The sequence below is a fragment of the Falco biarmicus genome, chromosome 13 (genome assembly GCF_023638135.1).
Source record: "Falco biarmicus isolate bFalBia1 chromosome 13, bFalBia1.pri, whole genome shotgun sequence".
NCBI classification, from domain to species: Eukaryota; Metazoa; Chordata; class Aves; order Falconiformes; family Falconidae; genus Falco; species Falco biarmicus.
In genome coordinates, this window is record NC_079300.1 from 16,354,945 (window position 1) to 16,381,553 (window position 26,609).

Below are 26,609 nucleotides of genomic sequence, written 5' to 3' on the forward strand. Positions count from 1 at the left end.
AAGTTTTATGAAATGCATTAAGATTTCACTGACTAATGATGTCAAAGTTGGTCATATACAAAACACTTAAAAACCCAACACAAACAACCCCACTCAACAACAAAAAAGCCCTCAAACCAAACAGAAACTCCCCAGAGTTTACTACTCTGGTGTTGCAGTATTATTGCTTTCTTTTTAAATTACAGACACAATAAAATAGTGAAAGGTTGTTGGAGATGAAGCAGTTTAATGACTAATTTCTCCTTGTATTAGTATGATCTCTTCAGTTATACAAAGCTGTGACTTCACCAGCAAGTAGCTTTCAGCAAACTGGGCCCACTGGGAATGCTGTGCACTTCATTTCTGCCAGTTTGTAAAGTCCCATGTTAAGTAGGTAGGCGGTGTTTGCCTGTTCCTAACAAATTGGGGAATCTCAAGTGTATCACAGAAAGATAAATTATCAATGTCTGTTTTGACCTACTGGTGAGAAGCATGGAGCTTAACTGAAGATGTGGCTGACAGTTCTTTGCACTATATTACTTGTACTATTTATTATTGTAGAAACAGGCTAAAAGCCAGGTACACTAGGTGGAAGAAACAGAAACTTTGCAAAATATATCTAGCAGTAGCAGTAGGCAGCCTCTGAAACAAAGTGTCATTTTATTCTTTTTATTCTGGTCAACTTATATTTCTCCTTTTGACTGTTAAATTCTGGGTAAGCCAAGTCTCACTGTGGTTTTCTTGAGGTGTTTATTTTTGGTTTGTTTTGTTTTGTTTTGTTTTTTTGTTTTTTGGGTTTTTTTTCCATGCCTTTGACTTTGTGATGCTTTTTGCCATTATATTATGGGCAGGGTTTTTTTTTTTGTGTGTGACTGAAAATCAAACCACCTCTGATTTATAGGAAATTTTGTTTCTGTTACACTGATGTTGCTTCTGGGCAGTGGGTGCTTGGATGCTGTTTCTTCCAGCTTTGAGTTCAGCTCATTGATGTTTTAACTACACTATACTTCAAACAGTAAAGCCGGTATATTTTGACATGTAGTCTATGCATTACAGTTCATATTTTCTTGTTCAATATGTCACTTTACAGAAAGATAATTGCTCCACTTGTAACTCGTCATGGGAAGCTTTGGTCCAATTTCTGGGGTGCTTTGAGCCCAGATGGCTATTATGCTCGATCGGAAGATTATGTTGATATTGTCCAAGGAAACAGAGTGTAAGTAATTATGAGCTAATTTTTAATGTCAAGGCACCCAGTATGATGATCAGGAAAATATTCGTAGATTTTCATGTAATATGGTATTATTCCTGAAGAGGTTAGTTATATAGCTTAGATTTTCCTGTTTCATAGAAGTGCATTTGTTTTCCCATTTGTTTTTTACCAATTCACAGCTTGAATAAAAAAAGCAAAGGGTTTAACACAATGAGCTGGTATTAGCAATGGACATAGTCATTACTGGTACCTGTCTGATTGTGTCTGGTTACTCTAGCAGTGCATAACATAGAAAATGGCAAGACAAATAGCAAATCCAAAACTCTGTATCCCAGGAACCTTGGTCAAAAGAAGTGACTGTTGCATTCATCAAATGACTTCTTAATTTCTTTGGCCAAATGCATAATTAACTGAACAGCTATAGTTTTTTCATGTGTTTCTTCCTGTATATTAGGTCAGATATATCCTAAGGAGCTCTTGAGAAATACATTTTTTCACATAACCTTTTGGGTTTATCCTTCCCCTAAATGAATGTGATGTAAGTTGTTCTAAGCTTGACTTTCCCATGTGGTGATGCCTTTTCATTGCCCTGGAAGAACAAAGAGGTCTGAAACAGATTAACTGTTTGAATAGGATTGGCTCATTTTCAAAAGCACTGAAAGATGTGCTCGTGGCACTGGGAGGGAGGGAATCTGCAGAGTGAGCGTTGTGAACAGCAATGAGTTTTTGTTGATATTGGCCCAGCTCACATAAATACATGGCCTGCTGTGGTCCGTGTGTTTCTGTGTGAGGAGGTCAGACCAGCTGTGTAAAACCTCAGTGAAGTTTAAAAGAGATTGTTAAATGAGTTTAGAATTACTTTCTCCATCTGGTAGTGTAGAATAATATTATAAGATTGACTGATTGCCTTAACTATGGAAGCATGAAGTACATTTGTAGTTAAAACTCTTTACAGAATTTGACCTTTCTATTTCTTAACAGTACTTCATAAAAGTTGAATTACTGTCAGAGATGTCCATAGTGTTCAGCTGTAGTTTTTCAAATGTCTTGTGAACCTTTCAGCTTCATTTCCTTGAAACTTGATCAGTCTTGTCAGCAAATACAGAGGCACTGATTTGATAGAATACGCAACAAATTAGTTTTCATGGATTTAAATTATTTGCATTTGATTTTTATTTTTTTTACAGAGGAGTATGGAACATTCCTTATATGGCTAATATATACTTAATTAAGGGACAGACTCTCAGATCAGAGATGAAAGAAAAGAACTACTTTATGCGTGATAAGTTGGATCCTGATATGGCTTTCTGCAGGAATGCCAGGGAAATGGTAAGGTGTATTTGTAACAGCTTGCCTTTAAATACACATAGACTTCTTTGTGTCCTGCTACACTTGACTGCTTCACTTGATTGATCTTGGATATTATATTTTCTAATTCAAAGTACTGGCCAATTTTTGTGACATAGAAACTTTAGGTGTATTTTTTGACATTGTTGAGAACAGAGGTTTTTGCAAGGCCAGTGCACTGGTGCACTGACTGCATGATGTTTTTTGTTTAAACTCACTGAAAATTCCTGTTGAGGTTAAAATACCTTCCTTATTGGTGCAACCTCAAGAGATGAAAAAGGGGCTCAACTATTTTGCTGTGTATGACTTCAAACTTATCAATGCATTTAGAGCATCTCTATAATGCACGTTTTTATTAAATGTAAAACTTCTAGCAGACTAAGTTGGAATATTTTGCAATTTTATATTTAAGTAGATACATATTTAAATGAATGATGGGCAGTGTTGATATAAAAAGCCTAAGTGATTTATGAAATGGTAGGAATCTTCTTAAGGAGCATGAATTACTCATTAATTTTTCCAGATAGATTAAAACTGTATCAGAAATTTGTTACTTGCATTAAGCTGTAAGTAATGAGAGGAAACTTCTTTGTTCTGTAAAATTATGAATATGTAAATCCACATTTCTACTGATATTTACACTAGTTTCAGCACAGAAACAAATAAGACCTAAACCAGACCTATTTCCAGACACTATAGCACTGAAAAATAATTTTGCTGAATTGAACAAGAAAAGTTGGCAAGTATTAATTTTTTTATTCCCTCATAACAAGGCATGATCTCCTTTGTTTGTACTGATTCTTCAGAACATCCCAATCCAATTCTGTTGTACTCAAACCTTCCCAGCATCAGTTATTGCAAACCTGTGCTTCTTGTGCGCTCGTTTAACTAATCTGACTGGCTCATCAGAAAATTGCTTTCTCTCTTCCTTTTTCTCAGTCTGTGCTGTAAGATGGTCTGGTACGTGCTTGTTTTTGTATTGCAGCAGATAAGAAGGGGCTGGTGGAAACAGCTTTGACATGTGTATTATGAGCTTTGCTTGGAGATGCATGTTGTCTGTAAAGGCATATCAGCTTTAGATCAAAGGCTGCTATTTCCCTGATGTGACTGTGGAAACCTAATAGTAGTCGGAAAAAGAGAAAGAGCTGATGTATCAGAAAACTGATGTGATGATTCTCCTTCATTTTAGACTTTACAAAGGGAAAAAGACTCCCCTTCTTCGGAAACATTCCATATGCTCAGACCCCCAAAGGTGTTGCTTTATTATTTTTTTTTTATTCATTAGTTATTATTACCTGCAGTATTACTCTACCACCAGAAGATACTTCTCCTCTGTCCACTTACTCTAATGAAATACTGCTCTAGCTTTCTCTTCAGTCTTCTGAGGTTCAAGTTTTTGCCAGGGACAGGTGACCAGTTCAAAGCATCTTAGAGAGGCTTGTTGTTTCCTTAGTGGGGTTTCTCAGGGCTTCTGAGGTCAAGGTGTGCTGATGATGTGCTTCTGTAGTTAAAATTGATTCAGCAGTCCTGGGAAGGACTAAAGCTCAAATCGCTAGCAGGTCTGTCAGGCCCCCTCAGGCACCACACTGTCACTTGAAGCTGTTTTTCTTGTACCCAGACCCTCCTTATTCTCCCTGCAGCAGCTATTTTACGATTTGGTAAGTGCCCAAAAGTGGGCATGTGTTTAACATAATCATTACCTTTCTAACAGTTTAACTCTTTTTCAGACAAAAACATAGAAATACCAAATCATCCAAATGGTAATGTCTTCATCTACTGCAAATCCAAGAGTCACAAACACTTAAGAAATTAAGTTTTAGTCTGAAAAACAGTAAACAAAAAACCCAACAACCCATAGAACTTGTTTCTTTTAAAAAAGGCTATTTTCTTTTACTATTTTTAATCAAGAGTTTTGTTGATGATTTCTGTTAATAGCTTGATAATAAAGCTGTATCTTACCACACTTGATATCTTGCATATATTTTACAATGTTTACTCAGGTGAACATACTTCAAACTGCTGAGCTGTTTTGTATCCTGATCTGAATATTTTTATATGCTGTATTTGCCAATATCTTTTTATTTCAGGCCAGATCACCAGAAGGATCATGTAGTGAATACTCTGAAATAAGTTTCTTCTGACTTCCATTAGCCCTGTTATTGTTAGCTTATTCTTTCAGTTTTTAATTGGAAACCAAACCCTAGATGCTGGTTTTCTTGTATGAGTATTTTCAGTTTGAGAACAGGTGCTTCCAGTGTGTCTGCTTAGGTTTTCTGGAAAATAAATCAGCCGAGCGCTTCTCTGTATTTTCCTTTCTATAACTGTGTGTGGGTTTACATTATGAACAATGTATGGTTTTGTTTAATGTGTTTAGAAAATAAGTTCAGCAAAATGCTTGCAAACAAATTACGAATGCTAGTTGGCGATTAGAATCAACCACTGAAAATTAAAGAAGCTGAATGAACAGCATGCGTATAATATGTATATATAAGTATTATGACTACACTTTCATAAAATGTATAAACAAACAGACTTTTTAAAAACATAATTTTTGCTAAGGTGGACAGTTTCACTAATGACATTTTCTCTGCTTGATATAGGGTGTTTTTATGTATATTACCAACAGACATGAATTTGGAAGACTTCTTTCTACAGCCAATTACAATACCTCCCACTACAACAATGACCTCTGGCAGATATTTGAAAATCCTGTGGTATGCATCTAATTATTGATGAAATGGTTATTTTATTTGAAAAAGTTGTAAAGTTTATGTATTATAAAGGTCTCAGGATTTAAAGACTTTACATGGAGAACATTGTTCATTATGTGCTAAATACTGGGTGTGTACTAAAGTTGTCCTCTGACACCCATTTAAGCAAATGGCACTATATCATATCAACTAGCCAACTGATGACCGGTGTGAGGATTTGGAGATATGGCCCTAATGTAACAGGTTTCATGATTTTTAACATGTTAAGAACCAGTTCATTTATGGGTGTAAGAAATGGTTCAATTGTTTCCAATGCTTTCAGTAGAGCAAATTAGTGGAATATAAATTATTTTTTGTCACTTATAAATTAGTTTTTGTTTTAATGTTTTAAAATTGTGTTTTTTAGGATTGGAAGGAAACCTATATAAATCCCAACTACTCAAAGATATTCACTGATAATATAGTGGAACAGGTGGGTATAAGCAGTTGTCTTAAAATTTGTGGAACTGACCAATAATAAATTGACATATGGTAACTATTTCCATGCAAATGCTGTTTTGGTCTTCGGCTGAACAACTTTTTGATGTTTTGGATCAGAACTGGATTTTTGCCACTTTGAAAACTAGATCAGAAGAGTCCAAAAATGATTGCTGGAGTGCTTAGAATTATGTGGTTCTGCAAATAACTGCCTTCTCCAAAATACAGATGTATTTAGCTTATTTATTTGAACTACATAGTACGACTAGCAGAAGGCCTAATAAAATTTCTGTAGGAGATTGCTGTGTTTTCTGGTGTCTAGTGAAGGCAAGCCCATCTAGATACTTTCCTTGGGGTGTGCCTTTCTGTATGGATTCCTAAGGTCTGACAACCATGAATCCAAGGTAAAACCTTTCGTTGGATACAGAGGTCTTTTTGGGCTTTTTTGTTGCTTTGATTTGTTTGTTTGTTTTCTGCCTGGCTACTTGCTTTAGACAACTGTTCTGTACAGAACACTTCTAAGGTGGTAATTGCTGTACCAGTGTTGGACTGTGACGATTAGGGACAGTGACTTAATGAACTTCCTTAAGAAGCTGGGACAAATTGGGTTTGTGTTCAAAAAAATGTTAACTTTTAAACTGTTTTTCTAATAGCTTGTGACGTGGAAGATCAGGGTAGTTATTTAGAGCAACCAAGGCACAGAATACATGGGTACTCTGCCACAGTGGTTAATGCTGGGTCATGGCTTACAAGGTAGCTTGTAGTTTTTGCTTCATTCTGTGAGAAGATGCTTGTGGATCAAGACAAAATTTAATTATTTAAATGTATCTGAATTATGTCTCAGATGAGAAGAGCTGATATTCTTTAGTGACCAAGAAAAGTGAAGATGTCCTTTGTTCTTGCCCTTTTTTTTTTTTCTTCTTTTGTAGCCATGTCCAGATGTGTTTTGGTTTCCCATATTTTCTGACACTGCCTGTGATGAATTGGTAGAAGAAATGGAACATTTTGGACAATGGTCTGGTGGAAAACACCAAGTAAGTGTCAGACTATATAAGCATGACCTTAATGACTAATTTATTATGTTATTTATAACAGTAGTAATTCACAGTGTACTCTCTTGATCTGATATAACTTCAGTTGCATCTGCATCTCTAATAAATAAAACCATTACCTCAGGAAGTCCTTATTTACAGGCAACATATCCAAATATTGACTCACCTTTTAAAAAATGTACAAATTTTGCTTACTGGTAGCCTCATTGATACCTCAGCTTTTTTTTTTTTCTTTCCCCCCTCAGCAGTTAGCTGTGAAATTACTGTACAGCAAGAAGCTCACATATATCCACTAAAGCATTGCTTTGTTTCAGTTTTGTGATTCTGTAGATTTCAAATAAGCATTTGTAGAAGTGCCAGAAGTATTCCATATCCATATTTCAAGGCTCTTTATGGTGTTTTCATTAGGACAGCCGTATTTCTGGAGGTTATGAAAACGTCCCAACTGATGATATCCATATGAAGCAAATTGGACTGGATAATGAATGGCTGCATTTCATAAGAGAGTTCATTGCACCAGTTACGCTGAAAGTGTTTGCTGGCTATTATACCAAGGTATGGGTTTAAATTTTTTGCAGGTAATTTCATGGCATGACTGATTCTAAGTATTTTATTGAATATACCTTCTTTGGTTTGGTTGGGGAGTTTATACATGATGTAACAGTAGTTATAGAATGTTGTTGAGTTGGTAACTTGGCTTTAAACAAAAAAAACAAATGACCAAAACAAAAAAACCCCACCAAACCAAGAACCCTAACAAAAAAAAAACAACCCAAAACACCAAACCAAGAACCCTATGTATGACTTAGTAGTTCACAGGCTGAAGTCTGACTGTGTATTTTGTTTCAGGGTTATGCTTTATTGAATTTTGTTGTAAAATATAGCCCTGACAGACAACGGTCACTCAGACCTCACCATGACTCCTCTACATTCACAATCAACATCGCTCTCAACAAAGTAGGAGAGGACTTTCAAGTAAGTTGACAACTTACTGTCTTAAAAAATGTTGTCCTTTGAGTGTCTAGTAGAATTTCCAAACTAGAACGCAAATGTTTATACTTAAAGACCATACTGAAAAGGAAAAAAGATGTGCATCACAAATTGAGAGGTATTATTCTGTGGTGTTTTTTGACAAGTATTGCATTTACTAGATTGCACGATCTCGAACTGTTGATGCAGTCAGGCTGAGTTGGTCAAAATGGTTTCAAATGGTGGGGCAGAAAACTTTGGAGATGTTAGCAATTTCATTTTTAACATTTCTGAAATGCTTCATTTCTCTACAGTGAAAAACAGTTTTTCAAAATACATTCAATAGTCCAAAGTTGACTCAGATGGCTTCTTAACAGTTTTTTTTAGTTATTCTTTATTTAGAGCAGCCACAGAATGAAAATTTTCAGCTGTTCCTGATTTTTTTTTTTCTGAGATAAACTGTTTTCTACTCCAATATCAATTCAAAGAAAAGTTCCCAGAGGCAGGGCAGTGGCAGTAATAGCCAGCTTTGACTAGCAGAGAAACTTAACCTGTTTTCTTTATAAACCTGTATTATTCACAGTCCTACTTAACACCTGTAACTGTGTTTGTCAAAGTTAGTATTTTAGAAGATACACCTTCAGTTTGAAAGCAACAGCCAGATTAATTAAAGATTTGTTTAAATGGGTCTTGGGCAGGGATGCAGTAGAAGATACACCTTCAGTTTGAAAGCAACAGCCAGATTAATTAATTTAAGATTTGTTTAAATGGGTCTTGGGCAGGGATGCAGTTCTGGAACAAGGCCTGTGAACATGATTTGCTTCTCTCTGGTGTCATCTACAGTAAAGTTATTACAGACCTGTTTGTCAGAGTTGCTGCTTGAATGAGTTGTTATCCAGGGAATGCTAAAGCAAAGCAAGGAGAAATCTTTGGTTGCAAATGCATGTCTGTTATGTTTTGCTCTGAAGATGGTGTCATTTAAACAACCTTGTTAATAGGGGTGGGAAGAATAGTTAACAGTCTATTAATAATAGCAAAATATTTGCAGATATGAATGAATAAAAAGGAACTTACTCTATTAAAACACAAGGTAAATGTTTGGGGTTTTGTTTTGTTTGTGTTTTTACTACAGGGAGGTGGATGTAAATTTCTTAGGTACAACTGCTCTATTGAGTCTCCCAGGAAAGGATGGAGTTTCATGCACCCAGGAAGACTTACTCATTTACATGAAGGACTTCCTATCTTGAATGGCACAAGATACATTGCAGTATCATTTATTGATCCTTAATTTTATTTTATTATTTTTTTTGCCGTCTCCAACAGCAGTGTTTGATTCTTTATGTAAACATTTATTTATAGATTTCTTCTGGAAGATGGTGATAAAAGAAACTTTAAGTTACTGTTCCTAGACAGCAGAGTTACTTTGGGCTAAAAGAATGGAAAAAAGAGAAAATATTCTAAAATTGTTGAAGATTTCTCAATATCTGCTCTGAGCCTTGAGTCGTAAAGTAAACATGTCCTGCTTGTTTTTCCATTCTGCTGTCTTGAAGAGTAGGTAAGGAGGGAAAATGGAAAAACATTTTATGATGAATCTATTTCTTTGTTGAAAAAAAACCCCAAACAACCCTAGATACAATACTGTCTGAAAAATTTATTGTGGTTTTCATTTAGTAAAGTGACACAGCTGAAGTTTTTGTGGTGTGTATTTGGTATTAACCAATTAAAAACCACAGCATAAAACCAAAATTAAGTGAATCTGGTATACAGTTGTTGGGGATAAGCCATAATCCCACATGCTGGTATATACTGAAGGGAAAACTTCTCAGTAGCCTGTTTTCTTCATTCATTTTCAATACTGAAGTGTACACCATTAGATAAAAAAATAAATTGCTGAGATGAAGCAAGGATTAAATAATTTAGTTTAAAATGGTTTATAATTTGTTTTGAGAATTCATCCTGTTGAAAATTTACTTTTCTTCACCAAGTGACCTTCATTTAAAATGAGTTATTTTTCTAAATGTGTAATTGCACCCAATTGATACTGGAAAATTGATGTTTATTTTCAGAATGCTGGTAAATTTTAATAATAGGATGTTTTATAGAGACAATTTTCTACTCTTACATAAATTACTTGAATCTTTTATCAGGAAAATGAAATGGTGGCAGTCTCTCTTTTAAAACTAAGGGTCTTAACTTGCCGTTTATTTTAAAGATATCAGTTTAAAATATTCCTACTGTATCTACTGTTTGTAATTTAAAGAAACTTGAAGCTAACTATCTCAAAGTCTACCGTGCTAAAATGCACAACATGTTGGAAAAACTTGTGAAAAATAAAGGGTAATTTTAAATTAATGTACAGCTTTCACTTGACTGTATTAGGTTGTTTCTTTGCATGTTGTCATTGTTCTTACAGAAATTATATTTAATTTTTTTAAAGAATTGTTTTAAAAGAGCTGTAGATACATTTAGAACAGAGGTTCCTCTATGTGTCAGTTTTTGGTTTATTTACTCTGTTACTGTTGAAATTATTTCTTATGTGGGCTGGTGCCTGTGTACCAAACCTTGCATTACACTTTCAGGACAACCCCAGGAGGCTGGATGTTTCTTGTCTTCTGTACCAACCTTCCTGTTTTCTATAGAGACTTTTTGATATCTAAACAGTAGTTCACTTTTTACCTGGTAATATTTGAAGAAGCTTAATATCAAGTTTCCTAAACAGAAACTTTATTTGGAGCTGAAAGGATTTGGAGGGGAGTTCAGGGATTATTGTTTTATGAAAAATAAGCATGTCTGCTTATTTCCCTCTTCTGCTCTTTTGAGGAATGGGTTGTAGCCATACTTAAAGTTATGCTGAAGCAAATACATCAAAATGTGGTGACTCCAATAATGTACTAAAATGAGCTGGCTTGAAAAGGAATGACTTTTTACAGGAAACTGTTTGCTTTCTTTTAATTTCTTTTTACATTGTCAACTTTTCTTCATTTTAGGTTAATATTTGGAGATTGATATCCCTCAACTTTGTTTCCAGTCATGGAACATCTCTGTCTTAGCGAGTGTATGCTTAGGCAAACTTTACAGATAAGAAAATCTTCAGGTCTTCAGAATGAAAGCAGCCTTTGTTAATCATGTTTTTCTGAGCATTCCCCTGTGGTCTCTTAGGATAACTCAGAACACAATAATGTTTTTGCCACTGGATCAGTTACAGACAGTTTAATTTTGTGAGGAGCTTCCCTGGAAAAAACCCACAAAAATATAATCCTGTAACACAAAGGGGAAGTTCTTTTGCAGAAACAATTTTTTCCCCATAACTTGTATTTTAATTTTGTATTTTGTAGTTCTTGGTCATTTTTTTTAATGTTTATTTTTATCCTTACTTATTATTAAATTTCTCTGTTTGCAACTATTAATTCACTCTGTCATGTAGTGACTCAAAATGCTACATTCACTGTGCTGCACATTTGTTGGAAGGGAAAACGTGTTTGCCATGCTCATGTTACTAAGATTCTCTCTTTTTCTTTTAATGAGGTTTTGGGAACACTGACAACTGCCTTTAAGGTGGGTGGCGGCATGTGTGCAAGTGTCCTCATTAACTTCTTAGGAACTGACAGATTCCAGAAAAAAGTTTGTTCTTAACAGTACACCTGAATTAGTTCTGAAAGCTCTGCTGTTCTGTTAGCATGTGAGTACACAAGCATGCACAGGCTAAACAGAATTGTCACTATTACGAGATTATTTTTAATTTTCATCACTTTTAAAAGCACTTAAAGACTCATTGTGTTTCCTAACAAAGTTTGTTTTGGGACAGAGAAGATATATGCATCAGGAGGGAAGCAGCAACCTTAATTCCAGCCGTGTGTGAGAAACTTTGGGAGTACAAGGACATAAAGGTGCTTTGCAACAAATGAGACATTTGTAAAGTATTTGATTTGTTCTGCTTTCATCTAGCTTTATTTTTCACTGTTAAGTACTTGAAGGGACTGTGGTGTGGGTAAGAGGTGGGAGAGCAGTATATAGGTAAGAGAATTCTTAATATTTTTAACTAAAATAAGACTGAGTGTAGCTTGGTTTTATTTCATATTCATGAGCTATTCTAACTGTACTCTGGAAAAAAAATGTTCAGGGCATTTGGTAGTATTTTACACATTTAATCTTAACATCACTGTGCAACAAGTATATACCAGTATGCATTTGTCTCTTCATTTTTTTTCCCAAAAGATTAATGTTCCACTCTTACTGTGAGCTGATAGGACTAAGACTATGGCAAGCCCCAAAAGAAGATAGATTTTCAGTGAGGCAATAATAATGAAATCTATTTGATTGTGCCTTTTTTCTTTTGTAATAGCTTTCTCCCCACATCTACTGCATTCATGGAATAAATATTAATTCAATGCAGGGCTTCCACAACAGCTTCTCTTCTGCAGTGTGTAAGAAATGAGGAGAGAAAGACATTTTAAGGGGAAGAAAAGTCTAGAAAGGACCTGTATTATTTCTTCCTCCCACGTGCATGTATTAGTTTTGCTTTTGTGTTTCTGCTTGAAAGAATTTGTTCAGATTTTTCTTTTCAGCTACTGCAATGAGCTTTTTAAAGAATATATGGATTTCAGTTTGATTTATTTCTGATGTGTTCTTCAGTGGATCCAGTTCCGAAAGAAGTCTGTATTTTGTTAATCTTCACTTCCCTGGATCCTCACTTTCTTGCATGGCAGAGTAGATTGCTGTGCTGTTTTTGTGAGTGAAAGGGAAGACAATACCTGTCTCAGTAGTCCCCTGTGACTCAAGTATCAGATAAATTACTTGACAATTTTTTTTTTTTTTAATATGTGATATTTTGATCCCATACCAGAAAATGAATTAGAGGGGAGAGCCTTCATAAAGTGTAGAGTTGGTATTGGCAACAACATAAAGCTGAGATTTGCGCTAGCAGAGTTAACTGTAGAGTTGCAGGAATATGTAATTTATTTATGACTGTCAGGAAGTCCCAGTTGTTCTGTTTCTCCCCTCTAGCTGCTGCCAAGAAAGATGGTTGATGATAGAAAATCAGTTTCCAGCCAAGACTAAAAGTGAAATGAGAATTGATGGTGCAGGATTTTGTTGTACCCAGATAGTGGAAATGTCACTTCAATTGGCTTTCCAATATTGTTTCCCAAATACTTTCTGTTTCTTAATGTAAAAATTTATTCTGGATCTAAAGAAGTATGTAGTCCTGCTCAACAGTACTGAAGAACCTTGCTCTTGCATACAAATCAAATGTTAAACACAATTGGAAAGAGATGCTTTTGTCTTCAGTGAAACATTTTATTTGCTAGTTGTGTTTTGGCTTTTTTGTTTTATTTTTTTTCTTCCCCCCCCTGTAATTATCATCCCATTTGACATCTCTTTTAAGATCTGTATAAATACATCGATGATGGCTGTCCTAGTGCATTTTTGGGGCTGAGGGAAGGGCAAAATGAGGAGGGGATGGGTCAAAGCTCAGGAAAATTCAAAATTCACCCCATGTAATCGCTTCCTTCTGCAGCTATTGGCACAGAGCTGTGCAGTGTGTTCCCACGGCACCTTGGTCCTAAACTAACAGGAGGAGGTCTGAGAAGCAGTTGATACCCTGGCATGATGCTAAGGCTGCTAAATGTAGAGAGACAATCATAATTTTCTTTTTCCCTCGGTAATTTATTGCTTCTGGGAAGTTAGTCTTCTGAACTGAGCTTTGCTTCAGAAAAGCTGTTTTGCTCTGTTTAAAGCAATGCCCCTCAGGATTGTTTTGCACAGGAATTGGATGAAAGATCAGCTGATAAAAGCATATTCATCTTAAGATACTTAATATATTAAGGCAACAGTTAAAAAGTAGGATTTCAGTCAGCATGGTTACAGCCTTTGTCGGTACCAGTGCAACTTCAGAAGTACCAGAGCTGAGAGCCCGGCCAGCATGGAGGATATTGGCCGTATCACGGGCAGTGCTTTGGGGCCATGCCATGCCACCTTGGTAGCTGAGAAAAATGCGTTTTCTTGAAAAAGTGCACTTGTGTCTTGGGTCCTGAATATTGTTCCCTTTGCGCTTGCTTGCTCCACTTACTACTGCTTCACAGTTGTTGAATGTCTCAGAGTGCTTGAAGTTGGCAAGTGAGATGTGTAGTTGCATAGTAACTAATTTATTCAGGAACAAGTCTTTTGGCTTGAAATCAGAATTCTTGTATGTTCAAGAATTTTGCTTAGTCATGAAAGGAGTTGCTCAACCTAGTAATAGCTTTGCACAATTTTGTTTTTGCATTCTTTTGGAAGTGGGGAGCATAGAGAGGAAGAAGGTAGAGCAAATTTAATATAAGCTACTTCCTTACTACAACATGTGTAGTACAGCCTGGGCATGAAAACATTGCATTTTCACAGCTTCAGTTGGAATGGCAGTTAATGTGAGGAATACTTTAAGCCCATGAGATGGGTTACCATGCTTAATACCTTAAGACATCATGACCTGCCCTTCAAAATGGGCTTGACTAGCATTTCAGGCTCTCAACTTTTTCAGACCTGGGTTGCTAAGCTCTCACAGTGTACCGTCATCCACTGGTGGTATGTGAAAAAGAGGTTTGAAACCTTACTGCTTCCAGTTTTAAATTAAAGCATATTCTTCCAAGCATATGAAGTAAATGATTTTTTCCATGTAATATAGCAGCAGAACTAGCGGAATTGCTGTGCTCAGGTCTTTCTTCCTTAAAGTAACTTGGTGACTGATAACAATTGTTATTTTTCTGCAAGAGGAAGGTGTGTCCAACTGTGGTTGTTAATATTTCAGTGATAGATCTTTCTCCATCCTCCCATGTCAGCAGTGAGGGTGGGGAGATGGAGCTGGTGAGGGTACCTGAGAGAGCTGTATCCTGCTGCAGTCCCTGGTTGCACTCAGCACACTGATTACAGAGAATTTTTGTTTGTTTTTTTGTTTTGCTGCCAAAGTTGCATCCAGCTTATTGCCCCAGGGTGTGTATAGCAAGCTTGGAGAAAGCAGAGCATGCTTAGTAAGGATGAACTCCTCTGATGTTTTAGCTCCTGAATTCTAGCAAGTCTTTGAGCTTACAGGACATGAGGATTTTGGGAGATTTAACTTGTTTTTTTCCCCTGAGACTTCTAACTTTGGCATAGTGGTAACTGAAGCTGTTTCTGTAAGAAGTGGTGTCCCTTAATGAGTTTCAAGTCCCAAAACCACAAGGCCATTGGAGCTTTTTAAAGGAAGGTTTTCCAGCTTGAAGTAAAGGCAAAGCATGAGAAGTTGAGGCAGAAAGTATTAGGCGTAAGCTACTAAAAGCTAGGTTTTTTACCTTTGGAAGTACTGGGTGAATATAAGAGGCAGGTGGGTGCACAATGTAACAACGAACTTCTGGCACAGCCAAATTTAGAGTCATGTAATCTCTGTATCACTTTTGCAAACTGTGATTCACCAGGGAGCTATTTGGTCATTCTTCGAAAATGTACCATGTAAAGTAGGACAAGTCACGGTATATAAAATAGTGTTTCACCTTTATTTCCAGATCCAGCTGTATCAGAATTGTCTTTGTTGTGCCATCATGAATTGTAGAATGGAGATTTTGATAGCATTACTTGCAAAAAGTGGAAATTCTCAGTTCTGGTACTTCAATCACATGCATTTATCTGCATAAGAGCATTTTGGCCATATGAAGTATGAACTTTTTGTTCTTTTAGACTCCTTGCCCATGCCCCCATCACTCAGGCATATGTGTGCATGTCGCTTTCCATCTAAGCTGTGCCCCCTTTGCATCTCATGTGTTTGCCAGATGTCAGCTTTCCAGCAGGGACAAAAAAAGAAGAAAAAAAGAGGAAAAAAAAGCCCGGGTGGCCGATGGCTTTTGCATAAATGCAGGCAGGAGCAAGGAAGACAGAGACAAGGGATCTTTATTTTGAAGTGTCCTTGAAATGTAAATTTTAAACTGCTGCTTCTGTGGTAATGAAAGATGCCTTAGGATCAGATCTAGGAAGCTATTATTTATCAAGGGTATAACTGAGATGGATACGCTCTGTAGAAAAGCATAGATGATGTTTCCCGATTAAACTTTTTTTTTTTTTGTAGTTTATACAGCCAGTGGGATGAGATGGATACAGAGGACCACTGGTGAGTGCAGTCTCAGATCCTACAAGCGAGCCTTTCATCCTGACCTGCAGCATCGCTGGTGGCTGATGGAGAAAGTGAAGGCTGCGGTGTTTCACTGTCATGATGTGTATTTGGTGAGAGCTTTTTAGTCCATCAGTGTATGTGTGTGTGTGTGTACAAACACAAACCCATGCTGGATCTTCTCCGTAGCCTAGCTGTATCTTGGCCTTGTTCTACAAAGAGGATTTTTTCATTGTGCTGCTAAGACTTGAAAAAAGATGGTTCCCTTGTTTTGAAAATTACAGAGCACAGAACAGCACAAAGGCAAGGCTTGATTTTTCTCTAAATATCACTGACACAAAGGGAATATGAACTTTCTGTTAATTAATTGATCCATATTAGTTATTCAAATGGCAAAAGCAGGAAAATGAGATGTTCTTTAGCTGAACACAGAGGTATGGGAAATGCTGTGCATTTTTCATCATTAGGTAGACATAATCTACCTGAGTTTGGGTAACACAGACACGAAAGGCTAAATGGAGATACCAGTATGTTTCCAAAATGACTGTGCAGGTGTTCATGAAATGTTGTTTGAGCAAATAAATGGATCTGTTCTTGGCAAGTTGTTCCCATTCCTATTTACTTTTAGTCTGAAGGGAACAAAAGAACATTATAAAGCTATAGCAGCATTCAAATGCTGGGAATCAGAAGCTCATTAAAAAAATAAAAATAAATTGAGATTATATTGCAGAGGAGAGGAAAACTTTGCAGGCATTAAGACAACAAAACTACTCCCTACATGGAGTATTTTTATGACCAGAACCCTGAGGAGGCACTTGAGGAATGTTGTTAAAATACTGCAGCCTGAAGACCTATTCCTATACAAATCTTTCTTTAAAAATAATACTAAAAAAGAACAGCATGGGGAGAGCTCCTAATCACAGACTTTCTTCCTGAAGTGTCTTTTCTCCATGTACAACCAAAAATGATGTGATCATTGCCTGGTTTTGGCTGGGATAGAGTTTATTTTTTTCTCAGTATCTATTCCAGAGCTGTGTTTTGGATTTAGTATGAAAATAATGTTGATAACACACTGATGTTTTAGTTGTTGCTAAGTAATGCTTACTCTAAATCAAGGACTTCTCACTGGCAGAGCATGGGAAATTGAAGAGGTGCACAAGAAGCTGGCAGGGAGCAGAGCTGGGATAGCTGATCCAAACTAGCCAGAGGGATGTTCCGTACCATGGAGTGGCACGCTCAGCATATAAAGCTGGGGGAAGAAGGAAGGAGGGGACATTCAAAGTGATGACATTTGTCTTCATGAGTAACCATTTTGTGTGATGGAGCCCTGCTTCCCTGGTGATGGCTGAACACCTGCCTGCCCATGGGAAGCAGTGAATGAATTCCTTGGTTTGCTTTGCTTGGGTGCGTGACTTTTACTTTACCAATTAAACTGGCTTTATCTCGATCCATGATTTTTCCCACTTCTACTCTCCTGATTCTCTCCCCCATCCCACCGTGGGGGAGTGAGCGAGTGACTGCGTGCTATTTAGTTACCGGCTGGGATTAATCCATAACAATCATTAAAGCTATGTATTAAAAACTAAGGGCAAACTTCTAACCTGGTTTCCATTCCTTAGCCGAGAAGCCCCCAGCATGCAATACTGCATGGAGCTCTAATGCCCACCAGGTCTCACGCTTGGCATTAAAGCTCTATGGCAAGTAAGTTCATCAATGTTAACTGGGCAGGGGGAGGGGGAAAAAGAAGTGTTTTTTTCCCAACAGATTTCATGCATGAAGCAATTGAAACTGACTACATTTGTAAATGCAGGTTGTTGATACAAGTTAATTTCAGCTAGAATTGGTGTGTGCGTAAGGCTTCAAAGTGTCCTTTGCTTGCAAGTACCTAAGAGCTGATAGCAATTTTGCAAAATACTTACATCTAAAGTGGTAATTTATCTGCTTCCTGTGAAGCAGGTGATACTATTTTATATTGAGACCACTGCGGCCAAGGGTTGAGATAAAATAAATCCCACAACTCTGTTCTCTTGGTTTTCCTGGAGAAGCTCCTCATTTAGGATAAATAAGACAGTTGTTGAATGAAAGGCTTATCTCAAAGGATGCTGAAATCTCACCTTGTTCTTACAGTTTTGAATTCAAGACACCTTCCTTGCTACAGGGGTGACTGAAGCTTTTCTTGTCTTGGTATTTTAGAAATCCAGCCAGAGCACTCTGTTTCTGATGCATTTCTTGTGAACCTGTAGGAGCAGGCTGGCAATTGTAGAGTAGCACCAGGGTTTGATGGACATCCAAGTGGAGGCACTGAGACAGAGTAAAGCCCTGGGAAGAGAGGAGTCTGTTTAGTGTACTCTCTGTGGGTTTTCCATGGCATTGATCTGGGGTGTTTTGCTATGGTTTTTTTTTTTTTTTTTTTTTTTTTTTTTTTGACAGGGAATGAAAGAAACTAATAGAGTTCTTGAGCAACTTAAATCACTAGAAATATAGAAATGTATTAGCACATGAGATGAAATCACTAGAAATATAGAAATGTATTAGCACATGAGATGAAATCACTAGAAATATAGAAATGTATTAGCACATGAGAAGTGAACAATTTCTTTCAAGGAAATAGATGAAATGCATAATCTGAGTTTTCACATATAAAGAAATTCCTGTTATAGGGATATAGGAGGTCTGCAGTAAGCAAAGCTTATTTTTTTCTGCAAATGCTCATAAAGAATTATTTCTTTAGGCAATGGAGTTAAATATGCACAAAGTAAAACTGCAACTCTTTGCTAACACAAAAGGAATTGGTCTCATAAGGCCAAAAAATATTTCCTTACTTCACGAAGAAACTGTAGAGAAGGATAACCTTGTGTTTATTATAAGTAACTCATACATGAAATACTGCTACTGTATAGTTAATTTGTTTTATAAATGTAGGTTGGATTTTTTATCTTTCCCGTATGTAAAAATACTGCTTCTGCTCTTTAGTTTTTGATGTGTTTATCTTCAAGCTAAAGATTTTGTGTGCAGCATGCTGTATTGTAGTACTACTTTTTTTACTTCAAAGACAAGCCAAGGAAGCTCTTTTGGACCGAATGTCTTCCACAGAACATTTGCTCATGACAAAACCAGCAAACTTTACTGGATTTTTATCTTTTCTCTTTTAAATACCTAAAAAGAGATAAGAGTATTTATTGCTAATCATAAGAATGTTTTCCTTTCACTAATGTAGCTTGCAGATCCAAAAAAAAAACCTGCTGAAGAAAACTAGTTTGGGATGCAGTTTTGCTTTTCACTAGGAAACAAAACTTTTTTCTTTTTTATAATGGAGCCAAGTGATTGTAAACAAAGTTACAAATCTTCATGCCTAGGAAATGAGTTTAGAAAAAGTGCAAGGCAAGTGGAACTGAGTAAGCTAGCGACAACATTGCATATCACGGTCTACCATTCATGAGAAAAATAGCAGTAAGTGTAGTGTGTATTTTCAGTCTACTTGCCAAGCTATAATGGACAGTGAGATGTGTTGATCATGTCAGAAGTTAGATCCTCTGCTGTCTTTTATTTTCTGCTCCAAGGGGGCTGAATCCCCAACAAACTTCTGTGCTGTCATTTGTCATGTTTGGCCAGCTGAAACACTGAGGATTATTCATAATGCAACTAATAGGAATGCCTAAGTCTCCATCCCTCCAGCCCAATTTAAGTTTTCTTTTTATGTTTCATTGTCATCAGCTTTTAGATAACTTTGATTCAGTATTTTTTTACTGTACAGTGCTGCCTTCTGTGTGTGTTGCTTGGTGGAATGTCTCGTGGTACAAGCAGAATACTAAGACATGGCATTTCTCCCTACTTCATGCCAACTTCTTTCTTGAATCCTGTGTTTTCCTAAATGCCTGTGGTCCACTGGTAAAGCAATTTCAGAGATGTCTGCAGTCCTTCCTTACCACTTTATTAAACATTTCACTTTTCCTCTAAGATTCCTGGAAATTGGTTGTGGATACAGAGCTGCTTTCTGCGTTCCCACCTGGCTTTAGTTCAGCATGTTGGTAGTTTTCTGTATAAAATGAACCTTGATAAAGAGAATAATCATCCTTTTCAGCTAGCTTTCCAATCTGTTTAAGTTTTGATTTATGAATGTTTTTCTTTGCAGAAGAGTGTTGTGGGAAAGGAGAAAATACTCCAACAACACAGCCAATACCATTGGCAATATAAATGCTACTTAAATGTGAAGCATGGTTTCTTCATGGTATGCTTCTCCAGGCTCCAGTTCCTCTCTTTGTCTCCTTCCCGCCTTCGGTTCGGAAATTAACGTATTGAAACCAAATGCCAAAGAAAAACTTCCCTGTCCTTTCCAGAACAGCAATAGGTTCAGTGCCGTGTAAAGACTTGCACTGATGGTAGACTAATGACTTTGCACAGTGTCAGTCTTGCACTTATTTATCACTCAGGAAATTATTTGAAAGAGCATTATAACTCTTTGAACTGCTGCCCTTTGCAAGTTGGAGTGCATTATCCTTTGGTTAAATGATAACACATGAAGCTCAAAGAAAGCTCTCTGCAATATTTAACTGTGTTTTCTGTTCTCATTTTTTTTTTTTAGAAGTTGGGGCAGAAGGCTGTTCAAAATTTCAAATTCATTAAACTTAGAGTATAATAGCAGAAAGAAAAAATGCTTTAATTTAGGAGTGAATTTTGGCTAGTCCTACAGTAACCTTTCTGCTAAGCTTCTGGTCATTTATTCTGCTATCTTGGGTATGTATTGGGTAAATATACCACAACAACATAATTTAATTAATTTGGTGGTTACTTAATGCTGCTTGCAAGAATAATCTGTAAAAAATCTGTTAAAAGGAAACAGTAATTTTAACATGAAATACCAACTATGTATGAACAATCTGTTTTGGGGACATACCTGCAAATTAATGAATTTCTGCACATCTGACTTAAGGTTCTTCTTGGAAATGACCTTTCTCAATTTAATTTCATGATATGTCTGGTCTATAAACTCTATTCTGTAATTTGCTGGGGAGGTCAAAGTATTTAACCTAGTTAATAAAAATATTAGCAAATAGTGGAAAGAAAAAAGCCTTTTCTTTATGTATATACTTTTTTCCTGGTGAGTAAAAGTTGAAGATAAAATAGTGCCTTTATACTCTGTCTGCCATCCTGTGGCCAAAATCGAATTTTACAGATGCTTTTAAAGACAGGATGGGGTCTGGATAATAGAAATTAGGATAGACCTAATAGACAAAAATACTGAAACATAGTACTAGGCTTGAATTCTAAAACTTTGTCTTAAGTAATATATTCGCATTTGGGCCATGTGCGTTTGTACATGTTTACCCAAAACCCCATGAGAAATACTTGCCTATCCACATTTTTAGGTAGTAGTTGCAATTTATAACCTGAGAGAAGATTAAATAGTGTTTGGTACTAGAGAAGTACTTGTATAGCCTTTCATCTAAATGCGTCAATGTACTTTGTAAGTAGATGGGAAAACTGAGGCTCAGAAAAATTGATTTGTTCATAGCATTTGGCAGCAGATCTGGGAAGAGACTGCAGAGTCTCGGTTTGCAGTCTTGGCTTTGACCTCCAACTGAGTGACTCAGTAGCCAGGCGAGCATCCACGATTCATCAAAGTGCCTTCCCAGCAGCCCTACTCGAGTCTGGGGGCGGCGGGACTGGAGGGGGCTGTGAGGAGGGACATGCTTCAAATACCAGACAGAGCTCTCTGCCAGCTCAACGTGCAGAGCAAAAAGTAAGACAAAACTTTCCCAACAAGCTGATGTCTAGTGCGGGATCTCTTCCCTGGTCCTATTCTGTGCCTTTCTAAAAATGACTTCTGGTATGAAACCAAAATCTCCCAGACTGCAGGAGCCAAGAGTGACGCCAGCCAAAGCAATGCTGTGGGAGCATCTCCTCTCTTCCCTCGCCTTGTCTGCGGGGAACCCTCCACCTCCCTATGCTACACAATCTTTCCTGTGCCTGGCACTCACACACTCATTTGACATTCTAATGAAATGTTATTTCTAACTTTTATGCCATCGTTTGAATGTTAATATATAGGGGTCATGTTAATACATGATGGAGCAAATAACTTGTTTATTGTTCTCCTAGATGTTGGCTGGATGTGCTGTTTAAGTATGGTGCATGTGGCAAGTGTGAAGTACCTGGAGAGGTGGTACCCCTATTCTAAGCCTTTCTGCTAATTGTTTGGATGTGAGAAAATAACCATTACTTCACCACATTAAATGTAAAACTCTATCTTGATTCTTTGAAATCAGTTACTGTCTCAAAGATTGAAACCCTGATATTTTAAATTTATTTATTTTTATATCTCCAGTCCTTACCAAAACACCATCAAATATTTCAAGTGACCACTAACGTATATGTTTGGTTGTACCTTGTCAAAGCTAGGTGAAAAAAAGAACTTAAACATTTCCTGAAGTCTTTCAACAAGAGGTAGCTGGGTAGAGCCATTTTTATCAGCTATAGTTTGATGGGTTTGCCTACTCATTTTAGTCAAGTAGGAAGAAGTTAGATGGAAACTCTTTGTATACTTCAATGAGTATATTAACTGGTTATGTCATTTGTAGGCTGCAGGGGAAAAAACAAAATGGAAAAATGATTTACATTTTACACCTTAGAAGTAAAATACTTGGGCTATTATGTATTATAAATATTCATTGCTAATAATTCTATTTCCCTTAACTGCTCTGGACTAGATCTTGAGCTGCTGACTCTGATAGCACAAAGATTTCACTTTCTATCTCATAAATTCTCTGTTGGCAAAGTTCAGTTGTTTCAATGTAATTTTTGTTGTCAAAGGAAGTCATTACCAGGAGAAAAGGCAATTTCTTGGAGAGTAAAGGCGGTTTGAGTTTTTTGGATTGGTGTTTGAATTTACGGGTGTGACAGATCAGAGAATACAGCTGCAGAATTGTTTTCTAGTTAGAGATTACTAATTCCCTCTTCTATGTGAGCTGAAAAGTTAATTTTGGACCACATGGAGCCTTTTCATGCTGTAGGTTTTCCTTTCTAGATGTGGTGACAGGAAATAGCATTTTTTTTAATAATAACCGAAACTAAATAAATTCCTAAACTAGCCTTAAAGATTAATCCAGTAAAAAAAATCCTTATTTTGTTTGGTGGTTACTTAAGGTTCTGCTCTTTCTAAATTCACTAAAAACCAAAGGACCATAAAGGGTTAAGAATCTTCTTTCCTATAAGAATGGAAAACGTATCAAGTATCTGTTTAATTGCCCAGGGATTTCTGTGGTTGCTTGTACTGAGTCAGGTTAAAGCGGACTTCTGGGGTAAGGGAAAAGAACAGCTTTCTTTCAAAAGAAAGCAGGTTGCTGGAAACATTAAGGTACGTTGAGTTGCTCTTGTGCCACGTGTCAGCACTGTTTCACAACTACCACCGTGTTGGTCTTCTCCAGCGTCCTGCTGGATGCCCTGGTTATCCTACAGCACTCTTCAACCACAGCTGGGCTGTCAGCTGGGTAACTCATGCTGTGTTTGTCTTAAGAGGTCATTCTTGGCCAGGGATGAATGCAGATCTGACAGTCCAGATAGTTTTGAAAGTATGAAGCAGTTCTGGAGAAACCAGGGTTTCGTCACATCGGTGGAAAGTTGAGAGATGCAGAGCTGCCGGGCTGTCGCTGGGAGACCCGTTTGTTTTCATGGCTCTGTTTTCTCTTGACAGCCATCCCTGCTGCAGGAGCAAAGGAGGAGATGTGGATGCGAGGGATGGGACTGCTACGCTGCTGCCAGAGGATCCTCTGTCACCTGTTCAGCTTTGTTGGACTCAGGTGACACAGCTGGGAACAACAACAAAAATGTCCTGTTGCCATTTTTGGTTCTGACTGAAATTTATAGCATCAGGCACAGAAGATGTTCCTCAGCTCTAAGTGAATGAAGCCTCTAAATCAAGAGCTGTATGGCTGCTAATAAAGCAGCTGCTTACTCATTGGATCTTGCCTCCTCGCAAATTCTTCACATCTCTGGTCAAGTTTCATTTCCTAGATGTATGGAAAGTATATATCCATCAAGGAGGGTGCTATTAAGGACAAATAAATGTCTGTGTGTAGTATATTTTATTTGAATTGTCACTTGGATGAGGGTACTTTCAGAAATGGCTTTTTAACTGGAAGACTGTAGCAGAGCTGAAGTGATTCAGAGGAAGAATAAAGCCTGTAAAACTTGCTTCAGGCAGGGCTGGAAAGAGGCCGTAATTTGTGCCTTGCTCCATTATATAATTTGACAGTAGGTTAAACATGCTTTCAGCTGCAGAACCAGCTCTTCTAAAAGTGGTTCGTATGGACAACAGATTTTTCGGTGTCCTGACTTTTTGTGAGGGGTTGTCGGCTCCTGTATTTGCAGCCCTTTGTGAGGAAGAAGCTTGGCTCGAAGGGTGTGCCAAAGCTTATGCCTGAGGACGCAGATGGAGAGCCCTGCCTGCGGCTGGGCAGTAGTGGGCTTTCCCCATCCCACCCGGAGCCTCAGCCTCCAGCAGAGAGGGGTTGGGAGCTGGGAAATGGAAATCAAGCAATGGGTGCTCTTGGCAATGTGCATTTCTCTCTCTTTTTTTATAAGAAGTAACAAACCTGTGTTTTACTGCCCCTCACTTTCTACCACACAGAACAGAGTAAATATTTATGCTGCATCTCTGTCAATCTCCTAATATTTGGAAGTCTGTCCTGAAGGGCTGTGTGTGTGTAAGAACTGGCCAGGGACTAAGGAGCAATGTTTCTGTTGAAGTTCAAGCTGCTGCAGGGGAGTGAAAAGTAGCTGTTTTTTCAGAAACAATTACCTTTTCAGGAAAAGCACAGATTTGCTTTAAAAATTTCCCTCTGCTTCAACATGTTTTCCCTGCCAGCCAGTCTCTGGAATTCATTTAAATTCATTGTGTCAGCAGCCACTGTAGCCTAAGTATTAATGTAAAAGTTTCCACCGGCTTTCATTAATTTGACTCCTTGCATTATGCTGATGCTTAATCAACAGATCGATTGTGGCAAGAAAGGTTTCAGAAATTTAACTTTGTTTGCCAGCAGATGGTAGTTTCTGATATAAACTTGGTTTAGGAAAAATGGTGTCTCTTACAGGCTTTATTGGACAGATGTATGTGAATGTTGATTATGCTATTTATTGTGTAGACCTCAATTGATTGCATGTTAATCAGCTGCCTTTTCCTTAGCTACTCTGGAGTTGCTTTTCTAGCAGTTTCTTCTTTCCTCATTCCCTAGCCACGTATATACTTTCTCTCCTAGTCTTTTATTCTACACAGATGCTGTGTTGACACTGTTTGAATGCAGGCAGGGAAAAGCCCCTTGTCATTAATTTTTATTTTTTCCCCCCATTTTGGCAGTGAAGCATTTGGCCACGTCTCCATGTTCTCTTCCTACTAGTATTGCTTCCAGATGTTTTCTTGGTGCCTCTTTCTTGTTTGCATTTGGATTGTCACTTGATCATTAGCACTCTGTTTTCGAGAGGGAAGCCTTTGACTTGGTAGAAACTAGACATGAACCCAAGCCACAATTGTCTGACCTCCACTTCCTTAGTTTGAGGTTATGTTTGGATTTGAGATGCTGGTTTGGCCTATGGCAACAGTGAAACCCAGCCGCAAAGTTCATCTCTGATTTCAGGTGGATTTTACCAATGATCCAAGACTACCTGGCTTATTGCTTCATTTTGACTATGTATAGAGTCAAACTTTATTGCTAAAGATTTAACCCCCTTTTTTTGTTTGGAACAATGCTATGGGCAACTTGCATCTTCAGTGAAAATAAATGACCCAGAAAAATGAGCCTAATGTGATTTTGCTCCAGGGTGTCATTAATATGATCCCAGGAAGGAGGACAGTCTCACTTTGTAGGCTGGAAGTGAGACCGTCTCTCCCAGAGGTTTGCAGTGACCCTGGCACAGACCTGAGCTGTGCTGCTCTGATAAGAGTAATTGGAGGTCACTTTCTGCCTGCGGCTGCCTCAAACACCTTTTCCTCCCCTTAGCGTTGCGCAGCTCCTGGACCAGTCTCTGGGGAGTCAGCCTTGCTGGAATGACAGCTGCGACAGCACTATGAATAATTCCTTAGGGGCTTCGATGCAGGAAGAATTATTATTTATTTATTAAATATTTAAATAACAAATCAAGCCATACTACCCTATGTTCCTCACAGCTCTTGCTACTCATGCATCATGCGCAAGAAAAGGAGTATAGTCTTACACAGCCCAGATACTCCCATCCTGTCTCCTGGTTGTTGCTTCAGGCATGAAGAGATCCATATTAGCTTCCCAGTCCTTAAGTGCTGTCTGTGTTTCACACTTTTTTTGGAGCATTTCTTACCTACTGGTGGGGAACTTACCCCTTTATCCCATCCTTAGGAAGTGGAAGACTAACTGGGGACCAACCTAACTACATGCTGTCCCCAAATCAATTTGGCCATAGCTCAGAATTCAGATGGGTCTGAAATTCAGACTGTTGCAGAAATGGGGACCTGCCGTCTCCAAGTGACATGGGAAGTGTCACATGAGTGACACACACTTAACTGTGTTATAACGAGGCTGTTGCAGACAAATCCACCCTAGCCTAGGCAAAGGAGAGGCCTTCATCAAATTGGAAGCAAAAATAGTTATGCCTGGGGGTCCCCAAGACTGAAGACCCTGCTGTTGGGCACCCATACTGTCAGGAGGCAAAGGATGAAAAAAAAATTCACTCTGCCATTCAAACCTGCTGAAGAAAATTGAAGAGTAGGTTTTTGTTCCAGCAAA

At 37.7% G+C, this 26,609-nt stretch overlaps 1 protein-coding gene across 2 annotated transcripts in view; it reads left to right on the forward strand.

Moving 5' to 3' along the window:
* The window catches only part of PLOD2 (procollagen-lysine,2-oxoglutarate 5-dioxygenase 2), a 54,974-nt gene extending 44,874 nt beyond the window's left edge, over positions 1-10,100 (forward strand). The window contains exons 12-20 of one of the 2 annotated variants that reach the window (XM_056358790.1): positions 1,070-1,195; positions 2,380-2,521; positions 3,729-3,791; positions 5,140-5,253; positions 5,657-5,722; positions 6,657-6,761; positions 7,188-7,334; positions 7,629-7,754; positions 8,881-10,100. In XM_056358790.1, coding sequence (XP_056214765.1) covers positions 1,070-1,195; positions 2,380-2,521; positions 3,729-3,791; positions 5,140-5,253; positions 5,657-5,722; positions 6,657-6,761; positions 7,188-7,334; positions 7,629-7,754; positions 8,881-9,036 — 1,045 coding nt within the window. In that variant the 3' untranslated portion in view covers positions 9,037-10,100. The remainder of the gene's footprint in view (positions 1-1,069; positions 1,196-2,379; positions 2,522-3,728; positions 3,792-5,139; positions 5,254-5,656; positions 5,723-6,656; positions 6,762-7,187; positions 7,335-7,628; positions 7,755-8,880) is intronic. The other variant, XM_056358791.1, reaches the window with a different exon arrangement.
* The last annotated feature ends 16,509 nt before the right edge of the window (positions 10,101-26,609 follow it).